Source organism: Nilaparvata lugens, chromosome 3 (assembly GCF_014356525.2).
Source record: "Nilaparvata lugens isolate BPH chromosome 3, ASM1435652v1, whole genome shotgun sequence".
In the NCBI taxonomy this organism is placed as follows: Eukaryota; Metazoa; Arthropoda; class Insecta; order Hemiptera; family Delphacidae; genus Nilaparvata; species Nilaparvata lugens.
In genome coordinates, this window is record NC_052506.1 from 4794219 (window position 1) to 4818462 (window position 24244).

Below are 24244 nucleotides of genomic sequence, written 5' to 3' on the forward strand. Positions count from 1 at the left end.
ATTGCAAACTGTTGGCAACTGTAGATTCTATTAAATCATTCACTACTAGTAGTTCTGTGAACAGTAGACCTCACGCAGTATTCTCATCCACAAGTACCTGATTGAAACTATAGACCTTATGGAAATACAGCAATAGACTGGCTTCTCCACACTCGTCAGTTGATTTATGATGAATTATTCTATAGTCTGATTTTTACTCTAATATTCGCGTATGAAGGAGGCTTCTTTTTCCTTTTATATTATCCTTGAAATGCAAAATTTCCAAAAACCTTGTATATACGTCGACGCGCAATTAAAAAAGGAACATACCTGTCAAATTTCATGAAAATCTATTACAGCGTTTCGCCGTAAATGCGCAACATAAAAACATTTAAACATTAAGAGAAATGCCAAACCGTCGACTTGAATCTTAAGGTGCGTACAGACTGTCGCTCTGCTCGGCAACCGAACGTCACTCCAGCAGAGCGATTGATGATCCGGTCTTCGACCGGGGAACGCGAGAAGATCTAACATCTTCCGTAACGTTCATGATGGGTGCGAGGGCGGTGCGACTGTAGTTCGATGGTGGTACGAGGGCGGTACGAGGGAGGAGCGTGCTCGGTGAGGGTTGGAAGCACGAATATGTGTACGCAGCTACAGACCTCACTTCGCTTGGTCAATTAAACAGAAAATTTTTGGTTTCTAACAGATGTGTGATTTGATATTTTGACGTAGGACTATTATCGATAATAATAGCTACACCATTTTACTTTCCTTGCCCTATTACCATAGGTAAGGAAAATATTGCTTTCCGAAAAAAATTAAGGTACCCCAATTTCTATACGTTTCAAGGTCCCCTGAATCCAAAAAAGTTGTTTTTGGGTATTGGTCTGTGTGTGTGTGTGTATGTGCGTCTGTGTACACGATATCTCATCTCCCAATTAACGGAATGACTTGAAATTTGGAACTCAAGGTTCCTACAATATAAGGAACCGACACGAATCAAATGCAATTCAAGGTGGCGGCTAAAATGGAGAAAATGTTGTCAAAAACAGGGGTTTTCGCGATTTTCTCGAAAACGGCTCCAACGATTTCGATTGAATTTATACCTAAGTCATTGCTAAGCTCTATCAACTGACACAAGTCCCATATCTGTAAAAATTTCAGGAGCTCCGCCCCATCTATGCAAAGTTTGATTTTAGATTCTCAATTATCAGGCTTCAGATACAATTTAAACAAAACATTTCGATTGGAGAAGATTGAGCATGAGAATCTCTACAATTAATGTTTAGTAACATTTTCACCTAAAATTAAAAATAAGCTCGAAATTCGAGAAAATGTGATTATCCAATTGCAAACTGTTGGCAAATGTTGATTCTATCAAATGATTCACTATGAAGAGATAGCAGACCTCGTGTGTCTCCAGAGTTATTGTCTTGTCACCAGCTGGCTCAGTCAGATCTTTGTTTATAAGTAGACTTGAGATGAGCGTGAACACTAGCGACAGGTGATCAATTTTCATAACGGCAAGGAAAGTTGTGTGAGTGCGCCACACCAGATTTTTATTGTCTTTTTTCTTTAGGGCTACTTTTAATGTGGTATTAGTGTCCGGAACTTGTTATGACAAAATAATTTAAAAGGGTACTGAGATTTATAGCTACACCATATACGGAACCAATTAAGCATCCAATGTATCAATGTAGCATTTTATCAAAATTTTTGGAGAGAAATAGTACAGTCTCAGCCTAGTTTTTTTCTCCAATGTCATAAATGTATTATGATTATAGTATTTTATACAATAAATGAATTATAGTTAGTTATAGTTAATGTGATGATACCCGTACCTAGACTGACCACTAGCATCATGCAAAACAACCCCTCGCGTGACTGTGACGTAATAATCCGACAGCAGCTGGTGGAAAGTGCCCCTGACGTATATATACATCATTCACTCTCGCTTCGCTCGCCTTATCCGTCTAGATCATCCAGAGATTTTATTAGCAGGCGAGTAAAAATACAGTAATTCATGCCTGATATGTTTAAGTTTATAGAAATTAAACAAAATCACTACATAAGATATTTCAAAAATCTGGTGTGGTGCACTCACACAACTTCCCTTGCCGTTATGAAAATTGATCACCTGACGCTAGTGTTCCCGCGCATCTCAAGAATACTACTATTCAAAGATCTGAGCCAGCTGGTGACAGGACAATAACGCTATAGACACACGAGATCTGCTAATCTTCATAGTGAATGATTTAATAGAATCAACAGTTTCCAATTGAAATAATCACATTATCACGAATTTCGAGCTTATTTTCAATTTTAGGTGAAAATGTTACTGAACATTAATTGTAGAGATTTTCATGCTCAATCTTTTCCACTTGAATTTGTTTGTTTAAATTGTATCTGAAGCCTGATAATTGGGAATCGAAAATCAAACTTTGCCTAGATGGGGCGGAGCTCCTGAAATTTTTACAGATATGTGACCTATGGCTGTTGATAGAACTTATCAATGACTAATTGAGGTATGAATTTGATCAAAATCGTTGGAGCCGTTTTCGAGAAAATCGCGAAAAACCCTGTTTTTGTCAACATTTTCGCCATTTTAGCCGCCATCTTGAATCGCATTTCATCGAAATTGTTCGTGTCGGATCCTTATATTGTAAGGACCTTAAGTTCCAAATTTCAAGTCATTCCGTTGATTGGGAGATGAGATATCGTGTACACAGACGCACATACACCCATACACACACACACACCACACACACACACACACACACCACACACACACACACACACACACACACACATACAGACCAATACCCAAAAACCACTTTTTCGGACTCAGGGGACCTTAAAACGTATAGAAATTTAGAAATTGGGGTACCTTTATTTTTTTCGGAAAGCAATACTTTCCTTACCTATGGTAATAGGGCAAGGAAAGTGAAAATGTCACTAATTTCTATGCTGCCTCCTATCCTTCAGCTCCAACATCCAATCACAGCAAGCTTCTTGACCTCTCCTTCTCCAACATTCACACTCTTTCTCTCTCACACACTGTCAATCCCTCTCTGTTCCGCTCAAAGATTTTAGAAGCTGTTCTCAGAACGTTAAGCTCTCAATCAGTTCAGTTGTCTAGCGTCTCTCGTGGCGTGAACATCTCTGAAGAGAGAGTACGGTTCTTGGCTGATTTTTTAAACACGTAAAAAGATCGTTCTCCACTCTCGTTGAAGGAGATTAAATTTGAATCAGTTGTCAAGCGTCTCTCGTGGCGTGAACATCTCTGCAAAGAGACGCGTTTCTTGTCTGCTTTTTTAAACACGTAAAAAAATCGTTCACCATTCTCGTTAATGAAAATTGAATAGTAGCTACTTTACTTAAACACTAGCTATTACCAGAGAAATCTTCTAAAATAATAATATATTGTTATATAACATATTATTAATATGTTATATTAATTCTGTGCTATTACTAAAGCAATATCTAAAACAATGTATCTGATTCGAGATGAAGAAATAATTAGGAAAACGTTTAAATAGAGAGAAAAAAGTTTTTAATAGAGAGAGATAACTTATCATTTTCTTCTGGGATAAAGTCTACACGGTATCTTTAGAATAATTTGAAAAATCAAAGCTTTTTTGTTAATATAATCATTCAAGTTGATGATGTTTTGTATGACATAATATTATCAATAATATTCCTGTATTAGTGCACAAGTCTTCACAGTAATTTTAGGAATACAATTAAACATATTCTAGAAATTATTCGGATGTAGGTCTAAACAAACAACTCCACAGTTCTCTCTCTTCAGGTCAAGTACTCTAAATTATTCTGTGTGTTTCCAGTGTTATATCTACGGTTTTTAGTTGAATTTTCCAAGTTTTTAATTGCAAAATGAACCCAAGACAGTTGTGTTTAAGTGTGACCAGTGTACTGTTTCTAGTCATCCTGGTGTTTCCCAGTGTTTTGACAGCCGATGATACTTCTTTTAGCAACCACGAGTACCAGGAGGATAATGACGAAGATGATGACGATGATGATGCGCCACCTGAAAATGTAAGTCAATATTTATTTTAATCTGAAAAATTGGAATTGGAATTTATTGTTTACAAAGTAGTCATGATTTTAATTTTTTTTTAGTTTTCGTTACATCGATTTCCTTAGAAACTATTTCTGAGAATGATACCCGATTGAAACTATAGTGTGCATTATAGTGTCATAGTGTGCATTGTAAATAAACATTTTTTACTTTCCTTGCCCTCCTCCTCCTCCTCCTCCTCCTCCTCCTCCTCCTCCACCTCCTTCTTCTTCTTCTTCTTATTCTTCTACTTCTTCTTCTTCTTCCTCTTCTTCTTTTCTTTTTTCTTCTTCTCCTTCTTCTCCCTCTTCCTCTTCTTCCTCTTCTTCTTCCTCCTCCTCCTCCTCCTCCTCCTCCTCCTCCTCCTCCTCCACTATTATTTTCTCATGCACACCATCTGAACTCCTTCAGTCAACACATCCTTTTCTCTCTCTCACACACTCTCTCTCTCACCCCCTCTCTCTTATTCATTCTACTCCCCCTCTCTCATTCTATTTAATCTCGTCACTCCTCCACAAAACTGATTAGGTGCTGATTTTTACGACCGGATGCTATTCCTTATTATAGTGTGCTGAATAGAAATACAAATAAATTATAGCGAGGAAACTCACTTCAAATTGACAGCCTTTGTTGAATGGGAAACCCAGCTGTTATTCATGTTAGGTATGCTGAATCTCATGATGCTGCATTTATAGAATCCAAAATGAAAAATTAGCATAACAACTCAATTAGGGGATCAAAAATCTGAGATTAGATACTTTCAAACTGTCTACATCGGGTTAATGGATAGTATCTATATATATAAAAGCGAAATGGCACTCACTCACTGACTGACTGACTGACTCACTCACTCACTCACTCACTCACTCACTCGCATAACTAAAAATCTACCGGACCAAAAACGTTCAAATTTGGTAGGTATGTTCAGTTGGCCCTTTAGAGGCGCAGTAAGAAATATTTTGGCAATATTTCAACTCTAAGGGTTGTTTTAAGGGTTTAAAATTCGTCTTTTAGCATGTATATTCTTCTTCTCCCAATCCCTTAATTATAATTAAAATTTCCATATCATATGTTACTATAGAACTATAATCTAGATAGAGTACCTCTTCGAAACAGTTGTTAACTGGCAACTAAATTAATAATTTTGTCAGGTTGGCATTAAGTTGAGTTGACTTTGTTAGGTTGGCATCAAGTTGAAGATTTAAATGCATTTATCGCGGAAAAATTGATTGGGCACTGCTACTTCAATCCTGGGAATATTATATTACTAGCCATCAGGCTCGCTTCGCTCGCCATATCTGTTTAGCCAGACGTTTAGTCTGGTTCCCCGACTGGATTGTCCTAACATATGATAAAAATGCTCGAATGAAAAATGCAGGCGAGCGAAGTGAGCCTGCTGATCTCATTCTTGGTCGATCCAGTCGGGGGTCCAGGGGGCGGAGCCCCCTGGCTAGACGGATATGGCGAGCGAAGCGAGCCTGACGGCTAGTTGATGATATATCTATAACTAAAGCTGACAGTTTAAACTGAGTCTGACAACATCTTGGGCAAATCTATTCCGAATACAGTGTGAACAATAATTAATGAATTATTTATTTCGTTGACAGATTTATTGTGGATCTAACTGTAGTTGTAACCTTGTATCCTGTATTTTAACTCCCTCATGAGTTCTAGAAGCATTTGAGGTGTCATGTGACTATTATCAATAGACATATACATTGAAATCGCATTAGTAGCCTACTACGGTGATATTTACTGTAGACTGTCAGAATTGTTTATAAATAACATCGGTGCTTTCTAATTAATTAATACTGAATTTGAAGAGGATCTGAATATAGTTGAATTTCACGACTCACACTGGCGCACAAGGAATCTCCCTTTTGCCGGTGTTTTTGCCTCACCTACTGTAGGCCTACTTATGCATGTGTACATAAATTAAATCTTCATTTTATAACTATTATTTATAATATAAAGGATATCTTTTCGTTATTATATCTAATTGAATAGATGTATGTATCTTGGTTAAAGTGCAGTAGCATATACTTATATTTATTCTTTGTAAAGCTTTTTTGTATTTTGTTTTTGGCAAATATTTATTTCAAATTATTATCAGTGTTCTTCTATCTCCATCTGTGCTACCGTATTATATATTTTTCGTTACTTATGTCTGTCTAATCTATGCTTCTTCTAATTTGTATTTCTCTCTCCATTCTTTTCCTTCTTGTAATGGTACCTTCTATTTCTCGCTATTTCCCTCCCTCTAATTAATGTTTTACATCATATTCTCAACTGTTTCTTCTTCGTTTGCTACAATTTCAAATTTCTTATAACTATTTATCCTTCTCTCTTCTCTTTCTTCTTCCTTTCCTTCTTGTTATGTTACCTATAATTTATTCTTCTTCTTCTCCTTCCAAATTATGTTTTTCTACTATATTCTAAATATTTATTTTCTGTCTGTCGTTACCGTTTCAAATCTCTTATGAACATTCTCCGAACTTATTATCCTTTCTCATATTTTCTTTCTTCTTTTCCTCTTCCTTTCCTTTTTGTTTTTTTCATATTTTCTCTATTCTCCTTCCTCCAATTCATGTTTTCCATTAAATTCTCAATTCTAAATAAATAGATGAATTCTTTCTTCTTTGTCGGCTACCGTTCCAAATCTCTTATAACCATTTCCCAAATTATTATTATTCCTTTCATTTCATTTCATTTCATTTGCTCTCTTCCTCTTTCCTCTCATTCTCATTTCCTTTTTTTTATTATTATTATTATTTTTTTTATTGCATCCCAAACATCCGAATAATAAGACTGAGGATAAGTCAAGAAGAGCAACCTAAAGGAGGTTCTCAACACATACCATAATACATTTATAAAATACTGTAATTATACAATAGTCACATGAAATATTAATATATATATATATATACAGTATATATAAAAACGCAGTTAGTCAAGATTACCTATGTACAAGGACCTGGGAAGAATCAAAGACAAGGAACAATAATATATCACTCCTGCAGAAACTCATCCACAGAATAGTATGGCCTTTCAAGCAACAGCCTCTTTAACATTCCTCTGAATCTTCGTAAGTCCGCCATGTCTCTAATATCCTAAGGTAATCTATTATATATTTTTGGGCCCATATATTGCGGAGATTTTTCAAACATGGCGGTTCTATGCGCAGCCACTGATAGGGAGGCTGAGTGCCTTGTATTGTAACTGTGGATTTCATTATTGCGGGTGAAGTTTGGTAGGTTTTTGTGAACGTATGAACAGATTTCCAAGATATACAGTGACGGCAGTGTAAGTATCCTGCTACTAAGGAATAGTTCTCGACAGGGATATCGGGGGGGCTTACCAAAAATAACTCTTAATGCTTTTTTTCTGAGATCTAAATACTAGGATGAAGAATTTTGATCTTCCCCAAAGGGTTATGCCATACTTGAGGAAAGGAAAAAGATAACCGTAATATACCACCATTAGGGCTTTGAAGCTCAATGTGTTTTTGAGCACTCGCAGTGAGAAAATAGCCGAGTTAACCCTGGAGCATATTTTTTGAGTGTGTACTGACCAGTCCAATCTACTATCTAGTGTCACTCCTAGAAGATCAACAGCAACGCTCTGCTGGGGTACACTCAAATCGGCCAACTCATTAAAGTTTCTGGCTGCAAAATGGGGGGGTTGGAAGGTAATGAACTTAGTCTTACTTGAATTCATAGACAGACCATTTGCAGCAAACCATCTCTTGATATTCAGTAGCTCTTCCTGTGTTTGGGTGACTACAGCTCTCAAACTTGAATTAGTGATAATAGAAGATTTTATTTCTCGTTATCCTATACTTCATCTTATTTAGTCCCGTATTCAGGAGCTTCATAAACTAAATATTAATATGCACTATTTTATACCATACATCTTGATTTGTACACAATACTATTGTCTCTAGTGAGTTCACGTTATAAAGTCGAGATGTGAGGTGTCATCTGATGAGCGATCAGGGAAGAAATAGTCCACTGAGCGATCCATTGCTCAGAATAACAATGAGGATAGGCAGACGCTATGACTGGGAGGACTTGGGTGTCATTAATCATCAGGGACAGAGACGGAGGAAGGCCACAAGGGTATGTGTATACTCTGATGATGATTGAATCAGTACCTACCACCTCCCATAAAAATAAATCCAAAGGCGTCTAAAAGTCCAACGAAATAAGTCTGCCATTTTTGACTCAATTTTTGGCTCAGTAGATTTTGAGCTCTGTTGATGCAATCTGTTATGTGAATAAAATATGGAAGCTATTTCGCTTTTATATACTAACTAGCCGTCAGGCTCGCTTCGCTCGCCATATCCGTCTGGACCCCCGACTGGATCATCCAAAAATGAGATCAGCGGGCTCGCTTCGCTCGCCTGCATGTAGACCTCAGCGGAGCCTCTGTACCGAATTTGAACGTATTATGTCAATTTGATCTCGAAATACACCTGTTACTATATCGGCGTATCTTTGGCGAACAAAATTCTTCCACCTCAGCTAAACCTGTGTACTGAATTTTTTTTAAATATATTGCCATCAATTATTGAAAAAGGTGAGGAAACGCAGAAAAGCTGAGAAAACGCTGATTTGGCTATCTGGATAAATTGGTATTTAGGAGGTCCTGGATAAATGCATTTCAATCTTCAACTTGGTGCCAACCTAACAAAGTCAACTCAACTTAATGCCTACCTGACAAAATTTTTAATTTAGTTACCAGTTAACAACTGTATCGAAGAGGTACTCTCTCTAGATTATAGTTCTATATTAACATATGGTATGGACATTTTTCAATTATAATTAAGAGAATAAGAAGAATATACATGCTTAAAGACGAACTTTAAACCCTTAGAGTTAAAATATTGCCAAAAGATTTCTTAGTGCGCCTCTAAAGGGCCAACTGAACATACCAACCAAATTTGAACGTTTTTGGTCCGGTAGATTTTTAGTTCTGCGAGTGAGTGAGTGAGTCAGTCAGTGAGTGAGTGCCATTTCGCTTTTATATATAGATAAATCAGCTGACAAGTGATTACACAGATGTGTGGAGAAGCCAGTCTATTGCTGTATTTCCATAAGGTCTATAGTTTCAATCAGGTACTTGTGGTTGAGAATTCTTCGTGAGGTCTACTGTTCACAGAACTACTAGTAATATAACACTATCAAAATCTTGTTACATCCGATTTAAATTTATATTTTTCATTTTTAAACTAATTACCTGTAGACACAGAAGATGAGAATCATATTTCTGGTATATATTTCGGTGCATAACAATACCACAATCAGTATCGGAAATATATGTCAGCAATAAAATTGTTATCTTCTGCCTTATGTATCTAAACGTAATTAGCTTCGCTTTTCGCCATTTCGCTTTTATATATATAGACTATAACGATTGTAGATTGGCATAAACTTAAAATTTGTGATTGTTTGTAGAAGTAGATTGCTTCAGATGTGAAGTTGATCTTGAATCTTCTTGATATCTGTGAGATACTTAATACCTTATCTGTTTGCAGTAGTGTTACTCATTCACTTGGAGAAATGTAGATGATTGATAGGACTATATTGTTGGAATTGTGAATTTTTATGTAACACGCTACAGTCTATAATGAAGATGAATTTGAACGGTTCGATCTTTGATTAACAATTAATTCCTTTTTATGTGAGGTGGTAGGTAATGATTTAAACATCATCATCATCATCATCATCATCATCATCATCATCATCATCATCATCATCATCATCTTCATCATTGTCATCATCATCATCATCGTCATCGTCATCATCATCATCATCATCATCATCATCATCATCATCATCTTCATCATCATCATCATCAATATAATATCGTACTGCGAGTATAGGCTACACATGACACTACCCATTTATCGCTTGCGACCTGCCTCCGTCACTGCCCCTGATGATTAATGACACCCAACCCAAGTCCATCCATTCATAGCGTCTGCCTATTCTTATTGTCATTCTGAACAATGGATCGCTCAGTGGACTGCTAACCCCCAAAATCGCTCATCGCAAATCGCTCATCGGACGTAACCGAGAAATTAGTGATAGGTCGACAGAGTTACCAAATTTAATATTTTAACTGCGTTCTATAAAACACTTATAGACATGGGCTACTTTTAAATTAATAAAACTAAATAAATCTTATAAACTTATTTTAAAGTTTTTTTGAAAATAAAAGGGTGCTATAAGATTTATTTTGTTTTATTTATTTTAACTGCCTTCTATAGTAGATGGCGTGATTCAAGTCCTCCCGATATATCCAACTGTTGATTCTTTTTGATAATTATATGATAATAAATTATATTTTATTTGTTATATTTCTCCATGATTCTGTAATGCAATAATAAGTATTCAATCATCTTTTCGCAATAAATTTAATAAGTTATTTGGACAATTTAAGACAAAATTAGGAAATTGAAGAAGTTTTGGGCAATAGCCTGGTTTTTCTTCTCCGACTACTGTATTGTTTACTCTATCCAATAAATAAGTAAAAAAAAAATTATAATTGATATACAATATTTTGGTAGTTCATGTAGTCAACAATTTACAATATACAACATTTTCATGTAGTCTGGGAACAATTTGACAACGTTGCAGAGCTAGAAAAGGATGGGGCTATCTGCTTTGTCCAATGATAGACAAGGATGGTCATTCTATTCTAAAAATGTCATTCTACTGTACTATTCCTCCTCCTCCCACTCCTCCTCCTCCCACTCCTCCTCCTCCTCCTCCTCCTCTTCCCCATCATTTATCTAACTGTTTCTTTCATCCTAATTCATTCTCAATCACTTCTTCTTCTCCTTCTTCTCTAGTTTCTGCTTCTCAAACCCAATCAATCAGGATTATCAGCTTAGTTGACACAGAGCAGTTTTTCTGTATTAAGGGCGGCGGCATTTGCTCCGCATTAGAAGATAAGTCCACAACACCTACTAAACAACTCTTCTATTTTTCTGCACTCAGATTCACTACAATCTGTCAGCTTCCCTCATGCTCCCTTTCTCTTCCTCCCTCTCTCTTTGGTAGAGAGTTAGTGGGGAGGATATTTTTAATATTCTTTCCGAAGAATGGACATTGATATGTCCAAAGCTCCGCCAATTTATGTACATGCATAACAATATAATTATCTATAGTTATTATATTACAAATTACTTTTTCATATCATATACAGTTCAATAATTATTTTCTTAGTCTATATTATGTAAATTCATCTATAATTCTGCTGTATTGTAAGCTATTGTATATAAGTGTATAAGCCAGTATATATTGTAATCTACATAAATAAAGTACTCAATCAATCAATCAATCAATCAATCAATCAATCTCTATGCTCCCCTTTAAATCAACACTGACTGTTTGAGATTCAATTCAATTCACTTGACACTGTCATTACTCCTTCTTGAATCTATTAAACTAGAAAAATTTGTAAAATGAATAATAGTTATTTGTGCAACTAGTGCGCAAAGTGACAGTTTGCTGCACCGAAAGAAACGTTTACGCCCGAGCCGTAGGCGAGGGCGGAATGGTTTCTTGAGTGCAGCAGAGGAACTTTGCGCACGTATTTCACATTAAGTTTTTCCTACAGTTACCATTGAATATGAAAATTGGGTAATTATGGGTAAAATTGCCTGAAATCCATCAAATGTTTTTCTGTGTAATTTTATTATTGATAAAAACCTTAATCCTAAAATCCTAAAGTCCTCGTTGTCCTTGGTTATAATATATAATGAATAATAATTAGCGCGTTGTGCTTGGTTGCACCTCTGCTCACTATAGCAGTCACAGCAGTCACTGTTACCAACTTCATTTTGATTTTGCTGCACTGTTGCTCCATATAACCTACTAAGTATTTTGCGTTGCCATGTTGCAAATCTGGAGTGCAGAAAAATTTTTCCCGCACTAGAGCGGAAAAGTGATTCTTTGCGTTCTGTAATCAGTGCAGCAATGGCCACTTTTCAACGTAACTGTAGGAAAAAATTTGTAAAATGAATAAAGTAAATTGGTCATTAAGTGACTGAAATTAAGTAATGGTCTCTTAAACCAATTTATAGTAAACTAAAGAATACTCTCAATGGGAGAATTTAATTTAAATTAAAACCTTAATTTGTCAAATTAAAATTACTCCATTAAGTATCGAATCAATGTTTCTCATTTAATTAACACTGACAGATTCACAGTTTCGAGATTTAATCTGATTCACGTCGATCTGTCAGCATTCCTTATATCTAACATCAAAGCTTCCCATTTAAACAATGCTGACAGAGTTAGTCTTGGGTTCAGTCTTCTCCCCTTCATATATTTTTTATAATATTTTGATTTGTAGCTCTGTTAATAAATAAACTAGTAGTTCTGTGAACAGTAGACCTCACGCAGTATTCTCATCCACAAGTACCAGATGTCAACTGTTTTAAATGTTAACAAACAAAATGTAGAAAACTACAGACAGACAGCTCTGTTAATAAATAAACTAGTAGTTCTGTGAACAGTAGACCTCACGCAGTATTCTCATCCACAAGTACCAGATGGCAACTGTTTTAAATGTTAACAAACAAAATGTAGAAAACTACAGACAGACAGCTCTGTTAATAAATAAACTAGTAGTTCTGTGAACAGTAGAACTCACGCAGTATTCTCATCCACAAGTACCAGATGTCAACTGTTGTGAATGTTAACAAACTCAGTTCACGTTTGAATTTGTATTCTATATATATAAAAGCGAAATGGCACTCACTCACTGACTGACTGACTCACTCACTCACTCACTCACTCACTCACTCACTCACTCGCATAACTAAAAATCTACCGGACCAAAAACGTTCAAATTTGGTAGGTATGTTCAGTTGGCCCTTTAGAGGCACACTAAGAAATCTTTTGGCAATATTTCAACTCTAAGGGTTGTTTTTAAGGGTTTAAAGTTCGTCTTTTAGCATGTATATTCTTCTTCTCCAAATCTCTTAATTATAAATTGAAATTTCCATTGAAATTTCCATATCATATGTTACTATAGAACTATAATCTAGATAGAGTACCTCTTCGAAACAGTTGTTAACTGGCAACTAAATTAATAATTTTGTCAGGTTGTCATTAAGTTGAGTTGACTTTGTTAGGTTGGCACCAAGTTGAAGATTTAAATGCATTTATCGCGGAAAAATTGATTGGGCACTGCTACTTCAATCCTGGGAATATTATATTACTAGCAGTCAGGCTCGCTTCGCTCGCCATATCCGTTTAGCCAGCCGTGTAGTCTGGGCCCCGACTGGATTGTCCTAACAAAAAATAATGCCCAAATGAAAAATGCAGGCGAGCGAGCCTGCTGATCTTATTCTTGGACGATCCAGTCGGGGGTCCAGGGGGCGGAGCCCCCTGGCTAGACGGATACGGCGAGCGAAGCGAGCCTGACGGCTAGTCCATATGATATAATTCATCCAGTTCCGTGATGATCTTTCTATCTGATCAAAAATATTATAATTTCTTCAGCATTATTAAGTTCATTTGATTATCTTTATTCACCTATTAAATTAGTTTTTTCGAATGTGAGAATATTGATACTGATGGGCACGCATAATAATACCATGACTGCAAAACAAAATATTAAAACCAAAGACCTTAAAGCTGCGATTAGACCAAATTTATTAACAAAATGTTAATAACTCAATCCTCATAGATTATATTAGATTGAACATAACTTATCATACACATGATGAACATGTGTGTTTGTCAACTTGCGTTCAATCTAATAGAATCTATAAGGATGAGGTTATAACCATTTTGTTAATAACTTTGGTGTAAACCGAGCTTAAAGATGCATACCTCTTCAAGGTCTTTGATTGAAACTAAATACCTTATACAAATACAGTAACAGACTGGCTTCTCCACACATCTGTGTAATCATTTTGTCAGCTGATTTATGATGAATAATTCTATAGTCTGGTTTTTACTCTAATATTGGCGTATGAAGGAGGCTCCTTTTTCCTTTTATATTATCATTGACATGCAAAATTTCCAAAAACCTTGTATATACGTCGACGCGCAATTAAAAAAGGAACATACCTGTCAAATTTTATAAAAATCTATTACCGCGTTTAAACATTTAAACATTTAAACATTAAACATTTAAACATTTAAACATTTAAACATTAAACTTTAAACATTTAAACATTAAACATTTAAACATTTAAACATTTAAACATTTAAACATTTAAACATTTAAACATTTAAACATTTAAACATTTAAACATTTAAACATTTAAACATTTAAACATTTAAACATTTAAACATTTAAACATTTAACATTTAACATTTAAACATTTAAACATTAACATTTAAACATTTAAACATTTAAACATTCAAACATTAAACATTTAACATTTAAACATTAAACATTTAAACATTTAAACATTTAAACATTTAAACATTTAAACATTTAAACATTTAAACATTTAAACATTTAAACATTTAAACATTTAACATTAAACATTTAAACATTTAAACTTTAAACATTTAAACATTTAAACATTTAAACATTTAACATTTAAACATTTAAACATTTAAACATTTAAACATTTAAACATTTAAACTTTAAACATTTAAACATTTAACATTTAACATTTAAACATTTAAACATTTAAACATTTAAACATTTAACATTAAACATTTAAACATTTAAACATTTAAACATTTAAACATTTAAACATTTAAACATTTAAACATTTAAACATTTAAACATTTAAACATTTAAACATTTAAACATTTAAACATTTAAACATTTAAACATTTAAACATTTAAACATTTAAACATTTAAACATTTAAACATTTAACATTTAAACATTTAAACATTTAAACATTTAAACATTTAAACATTTAAACATTTAAACATTTAAACATTCAAACATTCAAACATTAAGAGAAATGCCAAACCGTCGACTTGGATCTTAGACCTCACTTCGTTCGGTCAATAATCATAATTTACATTGATTCACTTAAAACTGTCAGTATTCCTCATAAGTGTAACCCCATGCTTCCCATTTAACCAATGCTGTCAGTTTAAAGCAGGTCTGTTTAATAATGATGTCATATCAGGTCTCAAACGCATGGGAAAAAATGAGAAAAAAGGTCTCAAACGCATACATTATTGTGACTGTCTGAAAGCCTGATCTGAATATTATTAGTATGTAAATCCATACTTCCATTAGGAACTTCTTTCTTTTGAAATAATGCTCGTTAAAATTCCTTAAAATTATAATTCTCCAGATAAGAATATGATAGTAAATATTGATGAGTGGTTCTATCGTTTCTTAATGCGATAATTCTATTTTTTAAAACGTCTAATGATGCCACCCAAAGGTTCATTAATCCCGCGGTGCAACATGTTTGTAATTTTTACAATAAATAAATTATTTTTTTGACAACAACTTAGCGTTTTCATTGTTGCTGATTTCGTTTTCTCTGGATAGAATAAATGAATGTGACAGACTATACTTGTGGCAATTATAGTGAACAGACTGTACTTGACTAACTAATGTGAGACTAGATAGAATGCACTAGAGTTTGCTAGTAATAGAAAAATAGTGACACGCTTGTGACAGCCGACAGTGACAAGTGACAGTGACAATCTGTTTCTCTTGTAGCACCATTCATCACGCCTCCACCTGATTCGCACGGCCTACGTTTTCATCTATTCTTCTATCATCCATTCATCTATTATAATCCGGACAGTAAAGAATGTAATACAATAATTTTCTACTCTCTGCTATACACACATTCATGGTTTTATGTGGGGCGAAAATAATAGTCAAGTTGTGACTGAACATGATCAACATGAGCCGATTCTCTTCTTCTTCATCATCATCATCATCATCATCATCATCATCATCATCATCATCATCATCATCATCATCATCTTATCCTCCTGTCACTGAATATGTTCTACATTTGAGACAATAAATTCTACGCTCTTCTTCCCTTTCCTCTTTTTCTTCTTCTTCTCCTCCTTCTTCTTCTTCTCCTTCATTTCCTTCTTCTTTCCTGATTTCTTTCTCTACTCTATCAGATTCCAGTAGCCCTGTCGGCAGCTTTCCACCGTTCAGGAATGCTGTAGCAAATAACAATGATTAGCTGTCTAATGATTGGTTGTAAGTCAGAAGCAGTTTTGGCCAAATCGCTTGTAATTTTTGCCCGTCAACCTTTACACCGTTATTAAGAGCATGTTGGCACATGACAGTGCTTCTGCACCACATACGTTATGCTATGACTCACGTGTGACCATTTATTGTGGGTCATGTGACCCGCCGGCCTGTCCTAATGCCCTATAAATATTATGAGTTGTTGATCAGGACCTCCTATTTACTAAATAATATATCTATTAATAAAAACGATATAACAACTTGTAGTAGCCTACCCTTTATTAAAAACTTAAAATAAAAATCTGGTGTGGCGCACTCACACAACTTTCCTTGCCGTTATGAAAATTGATCACCTGACGCTAGTGTTCCCGCGCATCTCAAGTCTACTATTCAAAGATTTGAGCCAGCTGGTGACAGGGCAATAACAGTGGAGACACACATAAGGTCCAAAGTTAGTAGACAGAAGGTTGGTCACTCATCTATAGTATTTTAGTTGGAATGCAATTGGAGTGGGGGAGCTGCAGGCGTGACGTAGGCTGTAGTACAGAGTAGGCAGAATATCGCATTCTTGAAAATCATACGGTGACCTATAGTCAAATTATATAACACAAACATTTTCTGACATGCAAGCTTTCTGTTTCTGCTTTATAATAATTATCAAAACATTTGAATAATACAAGCATTTTGCAATATAGAAGCAAAAAACCCACCTACTAACCTTCCCTTTCAAACCCTTAAGGTTTCTTCATCTTCTAGGTCGTGTTTATACTTTGTAGTTTGACTATACATCAGCTTGTGAATTTCGGGGATGAGATATATTGATTCTCGTAGAACATGTGCTCGATACCAGCATGTGTTTAGTGCATTTATATGAATGAAATTCATTGGATTTATCGGGATCGGTTTATTGTTTTATTGCAATGCATTGGTTTATCAAGATTTTTTATGGGTTAAACTGATATTATAATAGTATAACGTTGTCTACTAACGCTTTTCCAGCTTATTAACTTTTTCGTGTCACGTGTAAGATTCTTGAAAAACTTTCAAACTCATTTTATTCATACAAGTTGAATGAACTTGAAATATTAAACAACATCATTAGAATCGGTGATTAATTCGCTATAAGTATGGAGAATTTTTAAGTTCTAGGTCAATCTTGAGGGGATTAAACGACGATGTATTTGAAGATACAGTGAATAAACTGTATGCTCAGTGTGGTTACTCTATCACTTTTTTACTACACGTGACGTGACGCTGGCATTCCCCCCACCACTTCGAATCATACACCTGTGAGTGATCAACCTTCTGTCTACTAACGTTGCATAAGGTCGGCTATCTCTTCATAGTGAATGATTTAATAGAATCAACAATAATTTGCAATTGAATAATCACATTTTCTCGAATTTAAAGCTTATTTCCAATTTTAGGTGAAATTGTTACTGAACATTAATTGTAGAGATTTTCATGCTCAATCTACTCCACTTGATTTTTTTGTTTCAATTGTATCTGAAGCCTGATAATTGGGAATCTATCTGCATTGATGGGGCGGAGCTCCTGAAATTTTTACAGATATGGGACTTGTAGCAGTTGATAGAGCTTATCAATTACTATTTTAGGTACTGTATATATTTGATCAAAATCGTTGGAGCCGTCTCCGAGAAAATCACGAAAAACCCTGTTTTTGACAACATTTTCACCATTTATCCGCCATCTTGAATTGCATCAGATCGAAATTGTTCGTGTCGGATCCTTATATTGTAAGGACCTTAAGTTCCAAATTCCAAGTCATTCCGTTAATTCGGAGATGAGATATCGTGTACACAGACGCACATACTCTCATACACACACACACACACACACACACACACACACCACACACACACACACAACACACACACACACACACAACACACACACACACACACACACACACACACACACACACACACACACACACACACACACACACACACACACACACACACCACACACACACACACACACACACACACCAACACACACACACCACAACACACACACCACACCACACACACACACACACACACACACACACACACCACACACACACACCAACACACACACACACAACACACACACACACACGTTGATATGAGACGAGATATCGTGTACATAGACGCACATACACTCATATACACACACTCACACATAAATACAAATACCCAAAATCACTTTTTTGGACTCAGGAGACCTTGAAACGTATAGAAATTTGGAAATTGGGGTACCTTAATTTTTTTCGGAAAGCAATACTTTCCTTACCTATGGTAATAGGGCAAGGAAAGTAAAAAGGGTACTACAAGTTTTTATTAATTTGAATAAAGTATCTCATATAAGTGAAATGATTTTAGTATAAATCTATATCATAGAGTCATAGAGAAACAATTGCATAAGTAGATATCCCATGGTATAGGTCGTTTATGTCGCAACTTTTACTGTTATCTCAAGCTGATAGTCCACGTAGTTCTTTTCTGTGAAGCTTTATGACGCTGGTAGTCTCTCATATCTTCTTCTTCTTCTTCCCCTCCTACAAATATTTGAGCTTTGGATAGAGGTTGACCTAACAAGTGTCGTGCTATAATATGAGAACTCTCAGGGTGGGTTATTCACTGAAACAAAAATCTTAACTCTACTCTAAGATCAGAAAAATAATTCATTTTCGAATGCTTATAACTCAAGAATTGATTGATTGATTGATTGATTACTTTATTTATGTAGATTACAGTATATACTGGCTTATACACTTATATACAATAGCTTACAATACAGCAAAATTATGGATGAATTTACATAATATAGACTAAGAAAATAATTATTGAACTGTATATTATGATATGAAAAAGCAGTTTGTAATATAATAACTATAGATAATAATCATATTGTTATGCATGTACATAAATTGGCGGAGCTTTGGACATATCAATGTCCATTCTTCGGAAAGAATATTAAAAATATCCTCCCCACTAACTCTCTACCAAAAAAGAATAGGAGAGAATTTCACCATTGTGGTGACATAATATTTCCTCTCGTCAAGTACTATCATTCCTGAGGTTAGAGCGATTTTAATTCTCAACAATTTCTGCAAAAATCCATGATGGATTTCATGAAAAATGCAAATCTCCCAGATTCAGCTAATATTCGGACTATGGATAGAGGTTGACCTAACAAGTGTCTTGCTATAATTTATGAGACGTTTACAAATAAAGGGTGGGTTATTCACTGAAACTGCTGAAAAAAGTGATTGAGAAAAAAGTGTTTATGCATAAAGATTGGAGCAATCTAGAGAGGGTGTATGGGGTCCCTGCTACAAGTCTCCTGACGGGCGATGTTCAAGCGATTCTGAACGGAGTTGACGAGAAACTGCAGGAAAACTTCAGAAGAAGATTGATGGTGAGCCAGAGGTGTTCAATCTACCCACAGCTTGAACGTTTCACCAACTATGCTCATCAGCAGGACGACTTCACGCTGGTCAAATGGTTCCTGAAGGCAAGGACTGAGCTCATCCTGCTGAACAGGTGCTCCTTCGATCGTGGTGTCAAGACGTGTTCCCTCTGCAATTTGAAGGAATACGAGGATGTGCCCCACTTCATCACCAGATGCCCTGTTCTCGCTGAGATCCGGACGAGACACCTGCGGAAGAGTGTCCTGTCTGAAGGGGAGCTGCGGGCACACCTGAATGGACAGGACTGGCAGGCGGTGAGTCGGTACTGCAGGGAGGCATGGCAGTACACATTCTTTCTGGTCCAGGAGTTCAATTTTCGATTGTTTTTGTTCGAGTTGTTGTCTTTGAACTTTTCACATTTCTTTTCTTTCACATTTATTTGGAGTCTGAACATGTAAATTCCATCTGCTCCTCCAGACGGCACTTTGCCATGGAGAAAAAATGCCTATGATAAAATGTTATAACTGATTTATTTTGTAATGTAATTATTGTGAAATTGAATAAAGGCCAATTTATTTATTTTTTTATTCACTGAAACATTTTTTCTCTTCTTCTGGTCTTCAGATATACACATCTCCAACATGAGACTTTATAATTCCCATGCATGGGAATTATAGATTCATCATTGAAAATTATTTTAATGTAGTTTAGATCTCTAATAAAAATTGAGATCTCTCTTTATAAATTATAGATATAACGCATATCGTTATGATAACTCGAGCTTACGCACAGGCCTTTGTTGTCTATGTAAGCTCTTTCCTATCTCATAGAAGAATTTTATACAAAATAAAATTGTGATAGCTCAAGAGTGTTATTGTTTAGTATAGTTCTATATTCTGTTGTTTGATTTTAGTAAGTATATTATATCGTTCTTGAATTGTATAAACTTTATTGCTTAAGATTCTATGTAACTGCTTTGAATTGTATTCAGAAGGAAAAAATAAATTGAATAGAATTGAAAAAAAAATTGAGACAATATCATATAGACAATAATAATCATCATCATCATCATCATCATATCCTTCTGTCACTGAATATGTTAAACATGAGACAATAAATTCTACTCTTTCTTCCTTTTCCTCTTTTTCTTCTCTTTATTCTTCGTCTTTTCTTCTTTTTCTCCTCCCTCTTCTTCTTCTTCTTTTGTTCATCAATCATGTCTTCCTCTCTTTCTTCTTCTCCTCCTCCTCCTCCTTCTTATTCTTCTTCTCCTTTCCTTCTCCTCCTCCTCCTGCTCCTTTTCCTCCTTCTCCTCCTCCTCCTCCTCCTTCACCTCCTCCTCCTCCTCCTCCTCCTCCTCCTCCTCCTCCTCCTCTTCCTCCTCCTCCTCCTCCTTCTATCTCCTTATTTTTCTGCTTTTGATCTGGAATAAAAATATTGTAGCTTCAACAATGACTGATGTATATAAACATCATGCACAAAATATACATGTGATATTTACGGCGTTATTATTTATGTTAGCAGCAATCTAGCAGGAAATATACAGCTAGAATTTGAGATATATGGGCCAACAGAGCCCAATCAAAGCTCGATGCAATACAACTTGATTCAGATGCTTATTCGTGTTGGCTTCACAGCTGGAGACTTGTCGTTTGATTTCTTTGACAGTCGACGTGGCTGTCCGATTGTTTATGGATTAAGTGAACAAAAATTTGGTATTGTACAGTCAAACAATGTAAGTTTGTTTAGGAGAAGATTGTGTAGGAGAAGAGACAAGTTCATATCATACGAGATCGGCCAATCAATCTATATGACGGTCAAATAATCACATAAAATAACGGCTGTAATTTATTGCGATAGGTCCATTTTTTTATCTTGTTGTTGTTGTTGTTGTTGTTGTTTTTCTTCTTTTCTTCTTCTTCTTCTTCTTCTTCTTTTCTTCTTCTTCTTCTTCTTCTTCTTCTTCTTCTTAGGATTTTATTCTATTTTCAAATTCAAATTAAAATTTATTTTGTCAATCAAAACAATTACAATTTCAGAGAAAATAGTATACATTACAGAAAATATAATCAGAAAAATCCTTAATAAACAAAAAATGAAATAGAATTAATCATATAACATAAGCTTAGTTTATCAAGAATGTATAAATGGGAAAATATATATAAATGTATACAATAATACATACAATTTTAAAAATGATTTGACAAATTTTACTGAGCGCAAAAAATATAAAATTTTCGTTTCATTCATTCAATCCATTCATTGACAAACACAAATCATTATATATATTATTATACAATATGATTGCTAGAAGACAACAGGCATAGCCCAAAATTGTCTCTCTCCCAAAATTTTATGAATAAAAGTTGGAGATGAACAAAAGCTAGGAGGTTATGTTTTCACTTTCTACTTTCAAGTTCAATTTTCACTCTTAAACTAACGTCCAAACTAGAATTTTGTTTTTCTACTCGTTTTAGTTCTCTTTTTTCATTTTCTTTCTCTTGATCTTGTTCTTGTTCCTATTCTCCTTTCTCTTTTCATTTTGATTTGCTTTTGATCTTGCTTTTATGCTCATTTTATTAATCTTGGACTATTCCTCCTTTTTCTTCCTCTTTATTACATTACTATTCCATAATATAAAAAATAGAACAATAATTTTATATCAGCAAAATATCACAGGCTAAACTTTATATTCTAGATTTATGGCACGAATCATTACCATGTGCCTTTATCTTGAAATCATATGCATTCTTTTGCATGTAGCTGCGACATGTACTTGCTAATACTTGTCGACTTGGATAATTCAATCAAAAATATGTGCTCTAAGATCAGCTTGATAAATTAGCCACTAATAATCCAAATATATATATATATTAAAATCTCTAGTATTTAGTAGATTTATTTGTATCGAATATATATTTTATCTCAGGGTGCAAGATTCGGCACCTGACGGAATAGGTAGAGCCATTCATCTAGTGAATTAGAACTATGATAAATTATCGCAAATTGTATTGCAAAAAATTAAATATTGTATGCATACGTTTGATAGCCTAGATTTCGTACTTCTTTGATTAAATAGAAATTTCTAAAATATTGATCTATATATTTTTCTTTCAATTAAATACCTTTAATACTAATTTTTACTTGCGCAAGTATTACTCTTATTAATTTCTCAATTTATAATAACCCTTTCGGCGAGCTAGCTTTGATCATCAGATTATTTCGAAGCACTAGGGCGCCCATCACTAAATTCAAATTTAATCACTCACGTGTCGAAAATCTTCTTGTAAGCCGCCGATGTCGATCCAACTCCATGTGGTCCGGGAATATGGTAGCCGGAATCGTCTCCTCCAAGGGGTTATAAATTTAATTAAAATGAAAAATGACTTCTGCTTCACAATAGCATCACGAAGTCTTTTAAGAAATTTAATAATTTACTTTAACTTTAATTTTTACAAAATTATTAATAAGGTACTTCGCTCTAAAATATTTGGGGTCCTCTTATGGTGGCATCTGGCTGGCGAGTGCTGGTTCTTCCTTCTCAAGTTTTACAGATCCTCTTTCCGACTTTCAAATTAGCATAAAATTTAAATATCTCAATCCTCCGCCATTAAATTCAAATAGATCTTACAAAAAATGCCAAAATATTGCTTAGATTATATGATTAATAATTTCTTTGCATTCGAGCCATATTGATAACATAGATTACACAAATTTTTACACAAAATCTAGTACATTTATATAAATATATATAAATATTTTTGAATTGGCCTACAGTTGCCGCCTATTAACTGCCGTTTTACTATTGGTGCATGCAAATTTTATTAGGTATTCATGCGCCTGGTAACTCTTATTTCCTGAATACATTAAATTATTTTTATTTGGTTTTTTATTTATGCTCTTTGCATGCTAGTTAATATTCTATACATTAATATTAATTCCATGCTACCTAATAATTAGCCACGTGGACGGGTGTTTTTTCACATTGCACACCATCCGATGCAATAAAGCTCTGCCAAGGGGTTTTGGTCAGATTCTACGTTCTTCGGTTTGATCGATCTCTAGGTCACCGATCCGTGAATACATCTACATAACCTCAATCTTCAAATATTTTATATAATAATCTATTTATGAGCAATAAACTTCCTTCAAATCCTTTTTAGGTTCTTGTACCATTTAGCCAGAACAAGCTGATGCTATCTAATCTTGGTTATTATCTGCTTGGCGATATTAGCCAATTACTTTATTTTTAGACCTATTACTATTTCTGTTAGGGCTTTTTATCTACCCAGATTTAAATATGTTACACGCGCCCCTGGGTTTGAATTCAAAATATTTGAGAATCACAATGTTTTTAATGAAAACCCACCCTTCAATACATTGATATACACTATACTTTATTTATAAATTATACTCTCCTACTTCTATCACAGTTCGCAGACATATTTGCTGCATCTCCTTTATACCTTTATCAAATACAATAACAAATTCTCCTCCTTAACACACATAAAATATCATAAATATAAACTTCTAAACGTACTCCTCCTGACAACATTTAAAACACAGTAATTTTTAAATTCGCCGCTTGCAGGGCCGCCAACT

General features: G+C 34.7%; 1 protein-coding gene across 5 annotated transcripts in view; it reads left to right on the forward strand.

Annotated features, from left to right (window-relative positions):
- Positions 1 to 3113: 3113 nt before the first annotated feature.
- Positions 3114 to 24244, forward strand: part of LOC111055814 — a 185737-nt gene continuing 164606 nt past the window's right edge. For 2 of the 5 annotated variants that reach the window (XM_039422662.1, XM_039422657.1), the window contains exons 1-2: positions 3114 to 3304; positions 3828 to 4038. In XM_039422662.1, coding sequence (XP_039278596.1) covers positions 3877 to 4038 — 162 coding nt within the window. In that variant the 5' untranslated portion in view covers positions 3114 to 3304; positions 3828 to 3876. Of the gene's footprint in view, positions 3347 to 3793; positions 4039 to 24244 lie in introns of all 5 variants that reach the window. The other 3 variants (XM_039422661.1, XM_039422659.1, XM_039422658.1) reach the window with 3 other exon arrangements.